Source organism: Lates calcarifer, linkage group LG7_1, assembly GCF_001640805.2.
Source record: "Lates calcarifer isolate ASB-BC8 linkage group LG7_1, TLL_Latcal_v3, whole genome shotgun sequence".
Lineage (NCBI taxonomy): Eukaryota > Metazoa > Chordata > Actinopteri > Centropomidae > Lates > Lates calcarifer.
This window is the reverse complement of record NC_066839.1, coordinates 5,210,162-5,225,954: the sequence shown is the minus strand read 5'-3', so window position 1 is coordinate 5,225,954 and position 15,793 is coordinate 5,210,162. Positions and strand designations below refer to the sequence as shown.

Below are 15,793 nucleotides of genomic sequence, written 5' to 3'. Positions count from 1 at the left end.
GCCTTACAATATGATATACTGAATTTTAGTGGTTAGCCTTTGTGTAGTTTTATTCAGTAACACAGTGTCCAAAACAGAACTGTTGTTAGGAAGAAAATGTTCTTGTTGAATCTCTAAATGTATTTTTTTTTCTCTTCTTTCAGGAGATAATTTGCCAGAAGAACACTGTAAGTACACAAAGCAATCTTTTTTTTCCCTCTTGTCTTTGCCTTTCACACATTACTCACCCATTGCTCACACATCACACATATTATGTGGTGCACAGAATATGCTTTTTTACAACATGCAGGGAGCACAGTGTCTTAACACCTTATGTTTCTCTCCTCTTGTGTTATAAAGGGTTTCTCTCCTCTGCAGCCCACTTTTTGTTTAGAAGCAGTGGTAAATGTTTGGTTTCACGGAAATGTCAAATGAAAGCGTCTTTTCTTCCACCGTTGAGATGTTTTTCTCAGATGACGCTGACTGCATGGGCACGATCTGCATAAAAAGGCACAAGCATTTTTGAAAATTTGACTTGCAAAACCTGCAGCATTCAAATAAGGTGCTGACTTAAAGCTAAGGAAATCCTGTCCTTTACTGACTCATGTCCTACTGTAGTTCCCAGTAAAATAGCATGTGTGCCAACTCAAAATAATTAAATTTATAGTGATATAAAACAGAGAAAAGCAGTGAATTCTCTTATTTAAGAAGCTCGAAGTAATAAATGTTTTGTAACTTTGCTTGATAAATACCTTAAACAATTATTCTCTGATCAAAATGGTTTGAAAGTAGCACAAAATGTGATTTAAGCAGAAGCGGGAGCAGGCTGATTGTTGTCCAGGAGCCCATGTTCAGGAGTCAGATGAAAGGCTTAGCTCTCTTAAGTGGCTTTTCAGAGTGGAAGGAGGTGGTACCTGTGCTGCATGAAATGTACTGATCTCTGACACAGACTGGTACAGTGTGAGAAGAGCTGATTATCACTGACAGCATGAGAAGTGTGAGCTCGCTGTCTTTGTTCTCCTGCTTGTACTAAGGCACTTACCTGCCCTCAGCACTGCTGCGTGCGCTCTTAACTAATCCCCTGTGCAGGTAGTAAGTGTACTTGAAGTGCAATATCTGCAGAGTTTTTGATTATTTCTCTTAAATTTTTTAACCATTAGATGTAATATAACAATTTAACATTTAAATATTAGTTTTAATCACTTTCAGTGATTAGATGATGTATTTTTGTAGGCCTAACCGTTAGCATCACCCTGGTTTCCTCCACAAAAAGCCAATGAGATTTTTTCACTGGGTTTTGGATTATTACAGAAAATAAACTCCATGATAAACAAAAGTTTATGATACTTGTTTTGTTCAGCAAGATAATCTTCACAAATGAACACACTGTTAGGATGTTTGAAGCCTAAATGTAGTCACTGGAAGTACAAAGCTAATAAATAAATAAAAACCTGACAATGTCTTGAGCTTGTGTAAAAACCACAGACCTTATTTCAGCCATCTAAACAAAAAACCACTGACTTTGTGTGAGTGTGAGTGCTAACATGCTAACTCACTTCCTGGTTTTAGGGCTCATTCCTGCACCACTCTATTGTTCTGATCATATTCATGCATATTATCAATCATTCAGCTGATAGAAAACCTCCCCTGTGGTGACCTGTATGAAAAAAGGTTTCTTGGGGGCTGGAGCCAGAACCTTCTTGCTGTGAGGTGACTGTACAAAATTACAGTTAACCCAAATATGCACTTGATTGCTGCATGTTGTGCAACAAGGCTGAGGCTAAAGCTGCACTTCTCCAGCAAAATGTCACCTGTCTCACCTTCATGATAGAAAATAAAACAAGAAACAAAAATAAAAATAAAGAGGCAGCATTGCTGTTGTATTGCAGTTTGCTATAGAGATAGGGTAGGATAAATCTAAAGCAGTTACAGTTGCTAAACTATGATTGGCCAGCCACCTACAGGTGTGAATGTACTTGATTATTCTTTGCTGTTGCAGAAGCATGTGTTGGTTATTGTCGTTAACCAAGTGCGTTTAACTTCTCACCATGTCAGTGGAAATCCAGGTAATTAGCCTCTGTTGGTGTATACGAAATTACTGTAATTGTAAGCACATTCATTCCTCTGTGTTGGTGTAAATTCACTTACTGTAGCTACCCACTGGATCTGCACTCACAGCCCACAGGTACAAACTCTCACAGTTTCAGGCCTGGGTAGAAGAGACCGCATTAGTCATGACTGCCTAAATGGGTTAATGACTGCAGAAGCAGGCGTATAAATGAAGTGCTAATATCAAGTTGTAGTCAGCTGTGTGTGTGTGTGTGTGTTTGTGTCTGAAGGTGAGTGAGTAGGCATGCAGCTCCAATACAATCCAGCAAATGGACAGATGGACTATTGAACAAACTGCCTGACTCACTTGCTGAATAACTGACTCAGCCTCAGTCACATGTGCTTCGCTCGCAGCTCAGAAACTCGTTACCTGTGAGCGACCTGTTAGCTTCAACTGACCTGCAGCCGCCGCTCCGAAATATGCATCGGCCTGTGAAAACAAACCTGTCATGTGATCCCCGAGACGGCACAAACAGACACACACCCAGAGGAGCTAAATATAGCGTCAGGATTTTGCAACCTGTCTAACAGCAACAAGGGGTCACAGGTTTATTTTTGAAAAGTGATGCACTGGTGCTGCAGCAGCCGGGTGATGTCATGAACCGCTGTTGCACAGGAGGAAGTAGTTATCTGCGGATGGCTTTCATTGCTTTAACACCGCACCTTCCTTTCACTTCCTTTTTTTTGTAGGCTGTGAGAGCAGCAGCAGTGTGTTTTCTCAAAGAGCTGAAAACCATGATAGAATATTAAAGCTGTCAGGATGCAGCTGGGTAGCAGCCCAACCACCTACAGACGCTCTTATGTTGTGTTTCTCTGCAAAACATCTGACATTCTGGGAATAGCTCTCCTCCTTGAAAAGACCTCGACTGCTGCTTCTTGAGGATGTCAGTAGTGGTTTTTCTGCTTGTCTCTCTTTCTCTCTGTAAACACCACGCGCACGTGTTTCCTCTTTTGTTTATTCAGCAGTGGCAGGCAAACCCGCAACAGGAGCGTCAGCACCCCACTGCTGGAGAATAATGCGAGAAGTTAAAGCAAATACAGATGCAGAATACAGAAATTTACCTCCAGACAAAACACAGATGTTTGGAGTTAGAGTTTAGTAAACTTTGGTTACAGCAAAGTGTCGCTGAAACTGCCACAGCTGCAGCAAATAACAGGGCTGAGGTCTGCACCAGGTGAGCAGAGAGGACTCTTGCTTCTGCATGAATGAGTGCACAGCTCTGAATGTTTGTGGTTGTAAACAGTTCCTAATGGGGCTGTCACCGCCGATGCAGATCACTCCACCCCAGCTGCTGCGTGTTTAGACTGGTTTGCTGAAAACAACGACACATAAATACCATTGTCTGTGCAGACAGATCAAAGCCGGAGCCTCGTGTCATTACCTCAAACAGGGGAAACAGCTCAGACCCCCCCGCCCGGCAATCTGCTTCCTCCACATACAGTGTAATGTTTTACCATGTCATGTCTGTGGAGTCATCTGTAAAGAGCGTTCATTATGTAATTTAGATAAGGTAATTGTTTGATGAAGGTGTGTTTTGTACCGTTCTGTAAATGCAGACCTTGTACTGTAAGGATTTTTTTGCTTACGACACATCATACCCCATATAAGCCAGATTGCAGCCAGAATATACAGTAACTTCTTGTAAATAATAATAAAAATAATAAATAGCATGTTGTTTGTCTGTCATTATATCACATTATAATCTACAAATGTACATGTTTAAAAATATTAAAGACAAAGATACAGACAAAGGTACAAAGTGCCCACATCATTTGTATATATATTTTTATTTAAATATTTATTAGTGCAGCCAAGTGAAAGTTTATTTTTGACCTTGACAACAGACAGTTTCACCACAAGGTCCATTTACTAGCCGCTCTGGAGCTTTTGATCATATAACATGGCCTTCTTCAGCAGGCACAGTTCAAGAGTAGAACAAATGTAGGTCAAGCAAAACTTTACTACTCTCAACTTTTAAACCAACAGGGATGAAAGGTTTTACGACCACTGGTCTTGCAGAGGAAGATCACATGATGCTATCGAAAGCTCCAGGACAGCTACTAAATGGGGCTAAATGACTAACTGCACTTTTTATTCAAGACAACATAGTTAATACCTTTTAAAAGAGTAAAATACAGATTTCAAATAAAGCTACTTAATGTAGTTTTATCCTTTTTGTGTCACATTCGGTCAAAGTTTCTAATTATACACCCATGTTTGGCTAAAACACTGGTCCAAAAATGGTCCTCTGCTCATTAAACGTACTGATATTTGTTTTCTCTTGTATCTACAGACGTGCTCAGCCAACTATACCTTCATCCCGTACATGGTGACCCCTCACAACAAGGTGTACTGCTGTGATAGCAGCCTGATGAAGGGCCTGACTGAGCTGATGCAGCCCAGCTTCGAGATGCTCCTGGGGCCCATTTGCATGCCCCTGCTGGACCGCTTCATCCAGCTCCTCAAAGTGTCCCAGGCCAACTCCCAGTAAGTGCAGCGAGGGCGAGGACTGGGCCCGAAGGCTAGACATTTTGTATTTATTAGTATATTCACGTTTGCATACATGCTATGAGCTATACATCATTGCGACAGTACATAGCACATACGGAGCGATGCTAAAGATTACAAGCATCCTGTTTTTGAGCTCTAAAATAGAAGAGACCAGTAATCTCAGAAGCTATTGAAATGAGAAAAATGCCTTCAACTTTTCAGGCTTTCTTATGACAGATGGAGAGGTTGTAAAACATTAACTTTATGACTATTTAGGCAGATTTAGAACCTCTATGAGACCTAAAAAATATACTATACTGAATAATAAAGGGGAAAACAGAGTAAAATATGTTTGTTTGCTAGTGTCTGTCTGCATGGTATTAATGTTATAGTATATTTAAGTCAATATAAAGTTAATCTACAATTTAATACATATAGTTAAACCATACCAAGTCACATAATTCCTCTAGTCAAAAGGGCAGGTTACTGCAACACTGGTAAGCTAACATTAGTTTCCGTTAGCCAGGAGTTTAGCCATTTCTTTTCCCCATTGTGATTGAATTTAGCTTGCTACTGCTGTATTTAGTAATGTGGAATAACACACTCAATTATGTTGGTTCATCAAAGTGTATATTTTTCAATTACTTATCACTGAGGACAAGAAAATTAGCAATTAAATGTAGCTTTAGCTTTAGCTAAGGCTACGCATATCTGTCCTGCTTTAGCTAGCTAGCTCTTCTCTCGCTCTGTCACAATTTTATATTCTGTTTTTAAATAAATTACAGATTTCTGTGGTGTATTAAGTCTCTTATATGACAAAACAGATGCCAGATCCCTGTCTCAGTTTCAGCCAAATATGTAGTCAACTGCATTTTGGTTTTGGTTGAATAGGGTTTTAGAGTTACTTCCCTACAATCATGAAAATGTAAATGATAATTTTCCTGTACCAGGAATTGTAGAGGGAAACACTGTATTACTGAGAGCAAAACAGTGGGTATGAGGATGAGGAAGCATAAGAGAAAATCTATTTAAAGTTATTTCTGCAAACAAGAAGTTCCTCTGAAAGTAGTGCAACATTACTGCTAATCACAGGGGACTCAAAGTTTTAAGTAAATGTTATGCGGGGAAACCCCATGTTTAACTGGTTGTTGTATTAATGCAAACTAAGGTGCAGTTGCCTGGGACATTAGGAAGAAGCTATGAGAATTCTTGTCAAGTTCCTGTAGAGAGACATTTAGATTGCAGGTGTTTAAACAGCACAACAGGCCTTTGTTTTATTGTCCCACTCTTTCTATTTTTACTCGCTGTAATTATTTTTATGTGATGTATCCCTCAACTTTTACTTTGCGTGGTGATCTACATTTTGAAAAAAATAAATAAAATAAAATAAATAAATAAAACATTTAACACCGCCTCAGTTGCTGGGGTAATATTTTAGGCTTTCCTGCCAACAGGCAGTGCAGCTGCCAGTTCATTCTCAGCTCAGATCCAGGAATAGTGACTCAGGTTTTACAGGCAGAAAAGAAAAACGTGCACTTTGATAAAGCTTTTGTCTCCTGGAGACCAGCATCCATGAAATTATAACCAGTGAACAGAAGCAGAGGGTTTTAAACTCATTCATCACTGGAATCTGACCTGAATGCATAGTGTACATTGTGTGAGGGAGCATGACTGCTATTTATAATACCTGTTTATAATGACCAGCAGCTACATATTAAATGGCTCTGAGATCTGTGCTATGAACTGTTTTTTGTACTTATTAGGTTGACATTGGCCTTTTAAATGAATCGGTATCAGTCAGTGTCAATGTTGCCTTGTTCACTTTCAGGCTAATTTAATTTTAGTCAGCAGACTCACATGGAACAGATTTATTATGGGATTACAGTTTGTACTCAGACATTATCTGCAAGGATACACCAAGTTCAGCAGATAAGTGATTGGGGAGTGACACTAATCTGTAGCAGATCAGAATCAGAAACTGGATATCTGATTGTTGGCACTATATGAAAATGGTTCTTTTGCTACAATATTTTGGAGAAAATAAAGAGTTTAAGTTTAATTTAAGTCAGCTAACTCACATGAAACAGATTTAGTAGGTAAATAGAGAATATGTCTTGGTGTATTATTTAGGCTTTAATTGTTACTACCTGCAAAAACAGAGAAGTTATTTGGGGAATGATGATAATATGCTGCAAATTATGGATCATGGATCTTTTTTATTTTTATTTTTTTACTTTGTTTTGGTAATAATATGAAAATGATACTTTTAACCTTGTCACTCCGCACAAAAATACACCAAGGTCAAGACAGCAGAGATTGGGGAGTGATGGCTTTATTTGTGATAAAACCCATGAGCAGTTGTGAAAGAAAATCCATCAAATGATTTTTTGCCAAGTTGCATCAACTGTATAGAAAGTGTACATTCAGCTTCATGTTTTCCTCTAAGCAAATATATAACGTTCTCTGCAGTTTAATTAAGTCCTGCCTCTGTGACAGTCACAATAATATCTATAAAATAAAACAGAAATATTTTATTCTTACTTTGATTATCATTTCAATTTCCTTACTTTCCTTACTTACGGTATGAAATGACTATTTATATAAAAGTAAAGTAAGAGTAACTGTAAGAGGATGCAAGACGTGAATTAAAACTCTAATCATGTTAGTATTACACCTCAGAGAGAAACTTACTGTAACTGTGTGAGACTATTTGATTAGTTGATTAGATTTTTGTTAATCTTGGATAAGTAGGAGAGCGTGCTGGCACAGAACACCAGCTTTTAGTCAGATGAAGCCTTATCATGACATAATACGTTTAAATAAGAGAAGCTGAGCTATCTACAAAACCTTATCATAATATAATAAGTTAAAATAAGATGTATTTTAGATGTATTGCTTTGGCATATATCTCTAGCTCCTGTTTTTTGTTCTTACAGCCAATATTTCCGTGAGACGATCCTGAACGAGATCCGGAAAGCTCGCGAGCTGTACACGGGCATGGAGCTGGCCGCGGAGCTGAACCGAATCCAACAGCGGCTGGACAACGTGGAGTGCCTTTCAGTCGATATCGTCATCAACCTGCTGCTGACGTACAGAGACATCCAGGTACAGCTGCTGAGTGTAGGCTCTCTGAGCATCAGCATATTGTTGTCATTTTTCAAATTAGATGTGCTGTCTTTGGGTAATTAAACAAATTAAATTACTGTGGAGATGGTTGTTGGATATGGGTTTCATTCATTTCAACGTCAGTCCTTTGCCAGAAACAGAAGGGTTTAACTCCATTAAAGTAAAGCAGCCGTCCTTCATGTTGTAAACTGATTCCTGCCGCTTTAGAGTCCTCCTCATCAAATGCCTTCTCCTGGTTTACCGTTTAACGATAAGGTTCAACTGCAACATGGAAACATTGGAGGTCAGAGAGATCTTACAAGCAAAAGGTTGACAAAGGTTAAAACGTTGACAAAGACCTTTACAATTTCTTTGTCAAAGACTCCAACAGAAGGAAGAAAGACAAATAGGACACAGACAAACAGTCACACGATGTAATTTTCATCAGATTTTTAAAGAGTCCAACGGTGACATCTTATTCAAACCTGCAACATATAAAACTGGAAAAGGGAGCAATCCTGGCATTGATGAAGTCATAACCAGTCAATGTTTGAAGTGTTTTTTACTTGAAAGGTCACTTTTTTAATCAGTTAATTGATTACCAAAATAGCTTCTAGTTAATTTTTGGCTGATCATTCCAGCTTTATAAAACATGTCAGCCTCACAGAAGTTTTTGAGGAAAACTATTACATTAAAATGGCAATAAAATCAATGTACATCCCTGGTATTTCTCACATTATTTCAATCTGCAGGAGAAAACCAAACCACCTTTTAGAGAAGGACATGCAGAAACTTTCAGCAGAACATCCCAACAAATTTCTAGGATAAACTATGAGGGTGTATCAGACATTAATCGAACTACTGATGCCCCTCTCAAGTTCAAACAAACTGTCAACTTAGTACAAATGCTCTGGACGTTCGAGCTGTTGTCCATGACCTTGGTATAGGAAGCTACTGTATAAACTTACTGTACAGCCTAGAGAGAGGTCACCGCCTCAGCATCAATCTTTCAGTGGCGTCCCTCGTTTTTCACTGTTATCTTTTCACACTGGGGGGCTATCGCAGACCGCCCGCAGAGAGCTCTAGGCAAAGCTTTTGGTCTGCTCGTCTTAAATCTGCTGCTCTTTCCACTCTTTTTGTCTTCGCATTGTGATGGCACTCACCGTCCAGATCCTCCCACTCACCATAGGCAGCGCTCGGCCTCATAAATCATTCATTAGAACAACAACCATTGAAGACGTGCTGAATTATTCAACATGCTTTGGGTATAGTGACTATGGAGCAACAAAAATGTGATGAAGGGACCACTCAATTATTGAAGTGCGTTTGGTGTTAAGCAGATAGTTGAGTCTGAGACAGAATGAATAAAAGGACCTCAGAAAAAACTCTCCCCTCTGGCCTCAAAAGCAGCTCAGTACCTTGATGAGTTTTGGCGGCATGTTTGGAGGACACTGGTGACACAACAATCGCACAATGTCCGACAGGGAGAGCTCATCAGTCTGTTCCTCTGTTCGTCCTCTAGGATTACGAGTCCATCGTGAAGCTGGTGGAGACTCTGGAGAAGCTTCCGACCTTCGACCCTGTGGCTCATCCTCACGTGAAGTTCCACTACGCCTTTGCACTGAATCGGTGAGATTGCGAACACGACAATATCCACAACACGAGTGATGCTTAACCAGCTGCCAGTCAAACACACAGAAACACACATGAAAAACCTGGAAGTTAGCTTCACCCTGTTCCCCTCGACAAAAAAACTATGTGATTTTTTTCATTGGTTTTCCGATTATTGCAGAAAATAGTTTAATAGTTTAAGATAGCTACACATTTTGTTCAGCAAGATAATCTTCACAAATGACACCCACTGTTATTATGTTTGAAACCTAAATACAGTCACCTGAAGTAAAAAGCTAATGATAGACTATAAACCAACTACACCACGGTCACATGACGTCAGCGTCATTTTTGACCAACAAATTATAAAGAAATTGACGAGCATGTGAAAGTATCTTAGCGAGCAAGTTTTAACTTCTCGAGCCTGATCACTAAATTCAACACATGGTTTGAAATTAATCCATTTAAATTGAATTGAACTGGGCGCTACAGTTTCTGATTACCTGATAGAGCAAACGCAAAGAGTACGTAAAATATGTTCAACTGCACGTAACCATAGCAACAGCACTTCCTGAGACTTGATGCTGTGTTACCAAATAATGACTTTCACTAAAACTGGCCTGAATATTAGTGGAATTATTCAGAAATTATAAATCACAAACACATTTTGAAGAGACAGACTATGATTTGAACACAGCCAACCTCTGGTAATTGGTGATTGTGTAAGAGTAATGATACTCTCCAAGGTTTCCTGACCTAGAAAATAGCAATTTCAATGGGAGAAATGGACTCTTTGCTTTCAGTTTCTGCCTCACCTAGCAGCTGTAGTGAATTCTAAAATTTAGTTTAGAGTTCATGTAGGAGTTTTAAGTGCTGCACTTTTGATTTTATTTGTTGGATTTGAAAGGGAGTAGCAAGGATGGGAGAATTTTTTTTTCTTTTATTTATTCTTGAAGCAGCAGCAAATTCAGGTTCCCAAGCAGCAGTGATATTATTAGTAAGCATGTGTGCAGCTTTGCTCTGCTCAGGAATAAAGACAGATGCACAACACTTTGAGGTTTTGACTGCCTGTTTCTCACCAGCTGCTTTTTCTTGTAAACTTCCTGCGGTTTTTTCGTGGCGCTGTGGCTTAAATGGCAATAAAGCATGCTGTTCTTCAATTTGGCAGCGATTGGAAAATGTTTCTGCAGGGTGCCAAGATGCCCCGTGTGTTCGCTGTTACTGTCTGGCCCATTATCGGCGTGTGATATTGAGTTTTTTTTTTTTTGGCTATAGGCGGCAGACTAAGACAGATTCATGCAGTAAGTGTTAATGACAGAAGACTCTCCCTCTGTCGTGAGGTTGAGATGCTTTACCTCAGGTTTAAAGTAGGTTGTCACGAGTAGGAGGTCTTTTAGAAACAGTGTTTTCTTTTCTTTTGTGGTGTATGAAGCAAAAGATTTATTCAAATTTATGCTTAAAAGTATTAGCATCAAAACTCAAAGCACCAATAGTAAAAGTTCTCATTTAACAGAATGGCCCATTTCAGAATTATATTGTTGGATTATAATTAAAGTGTAAGCATCACTTTTGATGTAACTACTTTACATACTGCTGGGTAGCTTAATCTATTACATCAGAACTTTTTAGTCATTTATATTTTGTGTTATTGATTTAAATCTGCAAAGTGACCAGTAACTACAGCAGCAAGATAAATGCAATGTTTTCCTCCACAATGTTGTAGAAGTACAAAGTAGCATGAAATGGAGTTAGTTAAGTAAAGTACAAGTATCTCAAAGTTGCACTTAAATGTATTTAGTTACTTTACTCCACTGGATTTGGACAGTGAATTATAGTTTTTATAGATTAGTATAAATGATTAGGATGTAGTTACGCAACCTAAATTAAAGCAGCATTTTGATTGAAATCCACAGAAATACAAATGAGAATGTTATGTTATTACTTTCATATTCTGGGTCTAAGAAAGTCTGAGGTAATGTTGCAATATGATAAATTATTTTTGATAAGTTTTAACAGGATTTTTGCATCGGTGTGATGAAGTGGTAGGTATTAGAGAAAGATTAGCAGAAAACAGACATTTTGTTAATTAATTACCATATAGATTACTCTACCCTGATGCACTGCATCAATATTGCATTACAAAATCACAGTATTTTGCAGTATTGTAAGCGTCTCTCCAGTTTAGACCCACTTAGATTTTTTTACACTGAATAGATCCTCAGACTGAGGTGCAGTTGTATAAATCTCTGACTCTGAGATCCTTACAACTGACTGAGCAATGGAAGAATCCCCTCCATTCAAAATACCCATAATCCCTCCGGAGAGACGAGAGAGACAAATAGAGCGATGCACGAGGAGAGAGTAGGTCTCGTCTCCCTCTGGATGGTCTCCATGGCAATAGCTGTCGGCTCATATGTTTTATTTAACCTTCGCGCTCCGGAGATGAGCTGTGTTTTGCTTATCAGGATTTTAATTTTCTGTCTCTGACCATCACACATTGTGATGTAACTTCGTGGGATAACACCGCTCGTTTCTTTCTGAGCTTTGTCTTTTGACACTTCATACCTCCTGATACCAGATTTCATACCTCAAAACTAAAATCCCCCCCGTGGAGAAGATGTTCAGAAAAGATTTTGGGGCACTTTGCCGCATAAATTAGCATAACAACGAGGAAACAGATTTTCCTGAAGCTTTTAGTGACCTTTGTTGATATTAATACACCATATGTAAAGGCGAGCATGTGGAAATGTGAGAATCAGCTTAATTAACGGTTTATCCTCACTTTATCCCTAGTAATTAATGATTAATATATAATGGCCATAAATGAGGGCACATTATGCAGCTCAAGTGGCTCTCGTTTGATTTTTGACTTTATCTTGTCGCTGTGGTTTTTAATGCACTGCAAGTCAGAGGTCACTTGTGATTTAAATAATGTGTCCAGTGCCGCACTGTGGTAGTTTCTGCTTTTAATTTTCTGTTGATTATATTATTTAGACGTCAGTTTCAATAGAGTCGTGCAGGAGTGCGCCTAAGACGAGGAAGTAAGTCAGCATTTCAGTACTTCTGGTGTCAGTGGGTCAAAATCAAAGTCTGTTTTATTCTACGACATAAAATACGTCAGATAATACCCCACTTTTGATTTTTCTTACGTTTTTACATGTCTTAAAAAAGGTGGTTGCTAGATTTTTACCTCTGGAGATTGTATTTAGGCTTCAAAAATTACAAAAGTGGTGTTCATTTGTGAAGATTATCTTGCCTTAACAAACCTTGTAAGTATGATAAACTTCTCTGCAGTAATCTAAAACCCAATGAAAAAACCCCATTGGTCAGGTGTTGTATTTATATGTGAATTATGTATTTTCTGTCTAGTGTTCCTTGCTTCTGACTCTGTGTTGTTTGGTTGGTTGAATATGTGATTAGGTGTCATTGATAGCGACAGCACCACATCTCCCAGCCTCGAAAATGACCATGAACCTTCATTAAGGCAGGATTTATTGCAAGGCTGTTGTATCAGGCTCAGTTAAATGAACCCTAATGAACTGACAACTGAAATTATAGCTCATTACATGTGTGAGTCAGACCATTCATTAACAGCTGACAGTCAATTAAAATTAACTTTTGATAGTTTTATAGTTTATTGGTCAGCTCTGGTTTTCTAACGCAGAAGCATTAAACTCCTAATCAACACCTGAAGCGATTAATTTCCCTAATGGGAAAGTCTTTCTTCTCTCTTTTTTATTTTTGAATGGGTTACTTATCATAAAGCCTCAATTATTTGCTCACAGGTATAGTTAAAACAGAACTGTCTGTACCTGAATGAGCTTGTGTTGTACAGGTGTAGCCTCACCTCACTAAACAAAAGTGATGCTGCCTCTTTCTTTTTTTTAATGAACCCAGTAACCTCAGTAATTCAAGTCAGGCTCCTGATGGCCTCCTCTGTGCAAGGTATCAAGTCCCACAACAATAGCTGTGCAACAGTTCCCTAGCTACACACACAAACACACAAATACAGTTTGCTGCTGCTGCTGATTCTGATTCAGTGATTGTTTATGCACCCAGTGACATACAGAGTTTTTTCACTAGTATTCATTTACTTTACACTGTGTGCGCTGTATATACTATATGAATTGTATCCTTATGTTGTCATGAACGTATATTATTATTACATATATTGTATCACCACACATTAAAGTTAGTTGACAGAGTACTACTGCATATGCACGGTCTGAAGGTAGCTGTGCAAAAACATATTTTTGTAGGGCAACCTGGAAGTTAGTATCACCCTGGGTCCATCAAAAACCTAATGGGATTTTTTCATTGGGTTTTGAATTAAGCTCTGTGACCAACATTTGTGCTACTTAAACGTTTTGCTTCACGAAAAAACACCACTATTATAATTTTTGAAGCCTAAATACAACCAGAAGTTAAAAGCTAATGTTAACCTATAAACCAACTACACCACGGTCACATGATGTCAACGTCTCCACCACTAAGCTTCCAACATTTTATTTAATTTAGCTCTGAGCTCTTCTACAAAAGCCTTTCTTTTTAGAAAGTTCGTGATAGTTTGAAAGAGCGAGAGTAGAAACACAACGAGGTTGTGAAGGTGACTGGTGAGTAGATGGGTTTTCATGTTAACGTCCCTCTCTCATTAGCCTCCTGTTAGCAACCGCCTTTTTTAAGACACGTAAAAGCTTTAAAAAGTGTACCAATAGTAAGTGGGGTATTTTCTTACGTATTTTATGTCGTAGAATAAAATGTGTCTTGTGTTAAAACCACAGACCTTATTTCAGGTATTTAACCAAAACTTTGGGACGAGGGAACCAGGAGTGCTAACATGCTAACTCACTTCCAGGTTTTAGGACTCATTCCTGCACCACTGTTTGCTTCAGGGATTTGGGGCTGAAGACTACAAGTTAGAAAATGTAAAAAAAAAAAAAAAAAAAAAACATGTGGGGATGTGATTTTATAAGGTCAGACCTCTGTACCCTGCTCCTCATCTCTGCGTGAGGCTAGCAGCTCCAGGCTACATTAGCCGCTACTAGCATAACAAAACCGCACCGCTTAGTGAACTGTCAGCGGTGGAGTTGCATTGTGGGTAAAGTAGGCGTCAGGTTTTCACAAGCTAGAGGAGCGTGTGTAATTTAAAAAAAAAAAAAAACACTCTGCTGTGCTTTATATTGTTTCATAACTCCCATTGTTATTGAATGGGAAAAGGCGTGTCACCTGTTACACCCTTAAAATCTCATGGAACCTCCTAGAGTTGGTGCCATTATCCAGAAATAGAAAACAATGGGAAGGAGTGTTTTCATGACAAATGTTAATCTCTTAAATGGACTGTGAAAAATTTAAACCATGAAATGTAATTCATTATCTTCCTGGTCAGTTTTTGTATTTTTATTCTCTATTCTGATGAATATTGATTTTACAGTGTCAGTGTACATTCAGCCTAATGTCACCAGTAGGGATTTGAGGGTTACTCTATGATTTTGCATGATGTAGCAGCAAAATATCCTGATTCTTATGTGTGGGTCGAGCTCCAAAAGCACAGTCCTACACCTCCCATAATGCAACACCTCCCTCCAGAGCCCCAGAAGACACCATCCATCAGGCTGAATAGATCTCCTAATAACAAATAAATTAACTCTGGGTCAACTTATGTTTATGTGTGTTTTTGTGTGTGTGAGTGTAGGAGGAACCTGCCAGGTGACAGACAGAAAGCCCTGGACATCATGCTGCCCCTGGTGGAGGACGAGGAGCAGGTAGCCTCGGACATCTACTGCCTGGTGGGACGGATCTATAAGGACATGTTCCTGGAGTCTCACTTCACTGACACAGAGAGCAGAGACAACGGCACACTCTGGTAAGACAGCTGGGCAGGATGTTGGTGGTGTGTGTGTGTGTGTGTGTGTGTGTGTGTGTGTGAGTGTGAGAGAGAGAGAGAGGCATTTCTGTTCAGGCAAACAGTTCGCTCCTCCAGACACTGAGTCACATCTAAATATTATTAGAAGAAATGTTTCGCAGGGCAAGATGGTAAATGGCTTCACTGGATCGGGGCACCACATTATTAAGAGTTTACCACCACCTTTACCATCGTTTTTCAAGCAATACGTAGCTTTTTTGTTTTTTATGTTTTTGATTGAGATGCCATGCTGTATTTCTTCATTATAAAAACTTCATGGGTTTGGAGTTAATCTTGGGAATGTAGTATTTTCCAAGTACAAGCAAAAGATTAATCACATAAACAGAGTCTTTTTCCACGTCCTTATTTAGAACTCCAAGAAAAATGTCTTTGTCCTTCAGTTCCTTTGTATGCTCAGTATGTCCTTAGCTCAGTCCAGAATATTTTTGTGAACATGCAATCAAAAAAAAAAGAAAAGGTTTCATACGCGTAAACTGGCAATGACGACACTGCCACAACTTGGTATGACTGTTACGTAATAGCTACGCACGAGGTAGACGGAGATGAGCTCTCGTTACATGCACGTAAATTCTTAG

At 38.9% G+C, this 15,793-nt stretch overlaps 1 protein-coding gene across 1 annotated transcript in view; it reads left to right on the top strand.

Moving 5' to 3' along the window:
• The window catches only part of map3k5 (mitogen-activated protein kinase kinase kinase 5), a 65,137-nt gene that overhangs the window by 18,972 nt on the left and 30,372 nt on the right, over window positions 1–15,793 (top strand). The window contains exons 3-7 of the mRNA XM_018685121.2: window positions 144–167; window positions 4,383–4,576; window positions 7,516–7,684; window positions 9,207–9,313; window positions 14,988–15,158. Coding sequence (XP_018540637.1) covers window positions 144–167; window positions 4,383–4,576; window positions 7,516–7,684; window positions 9,207–9,313; window positions 14,988–15,158 — 665 coding nt within the window. The remainder of the gene's footprint in view (window positions 1–143; window positions 168–4,382; window positions 4,577–7,515; window positions 7,685–9,206; window positions 9,314–14,987; window positions 15,159–15,793) is intronic.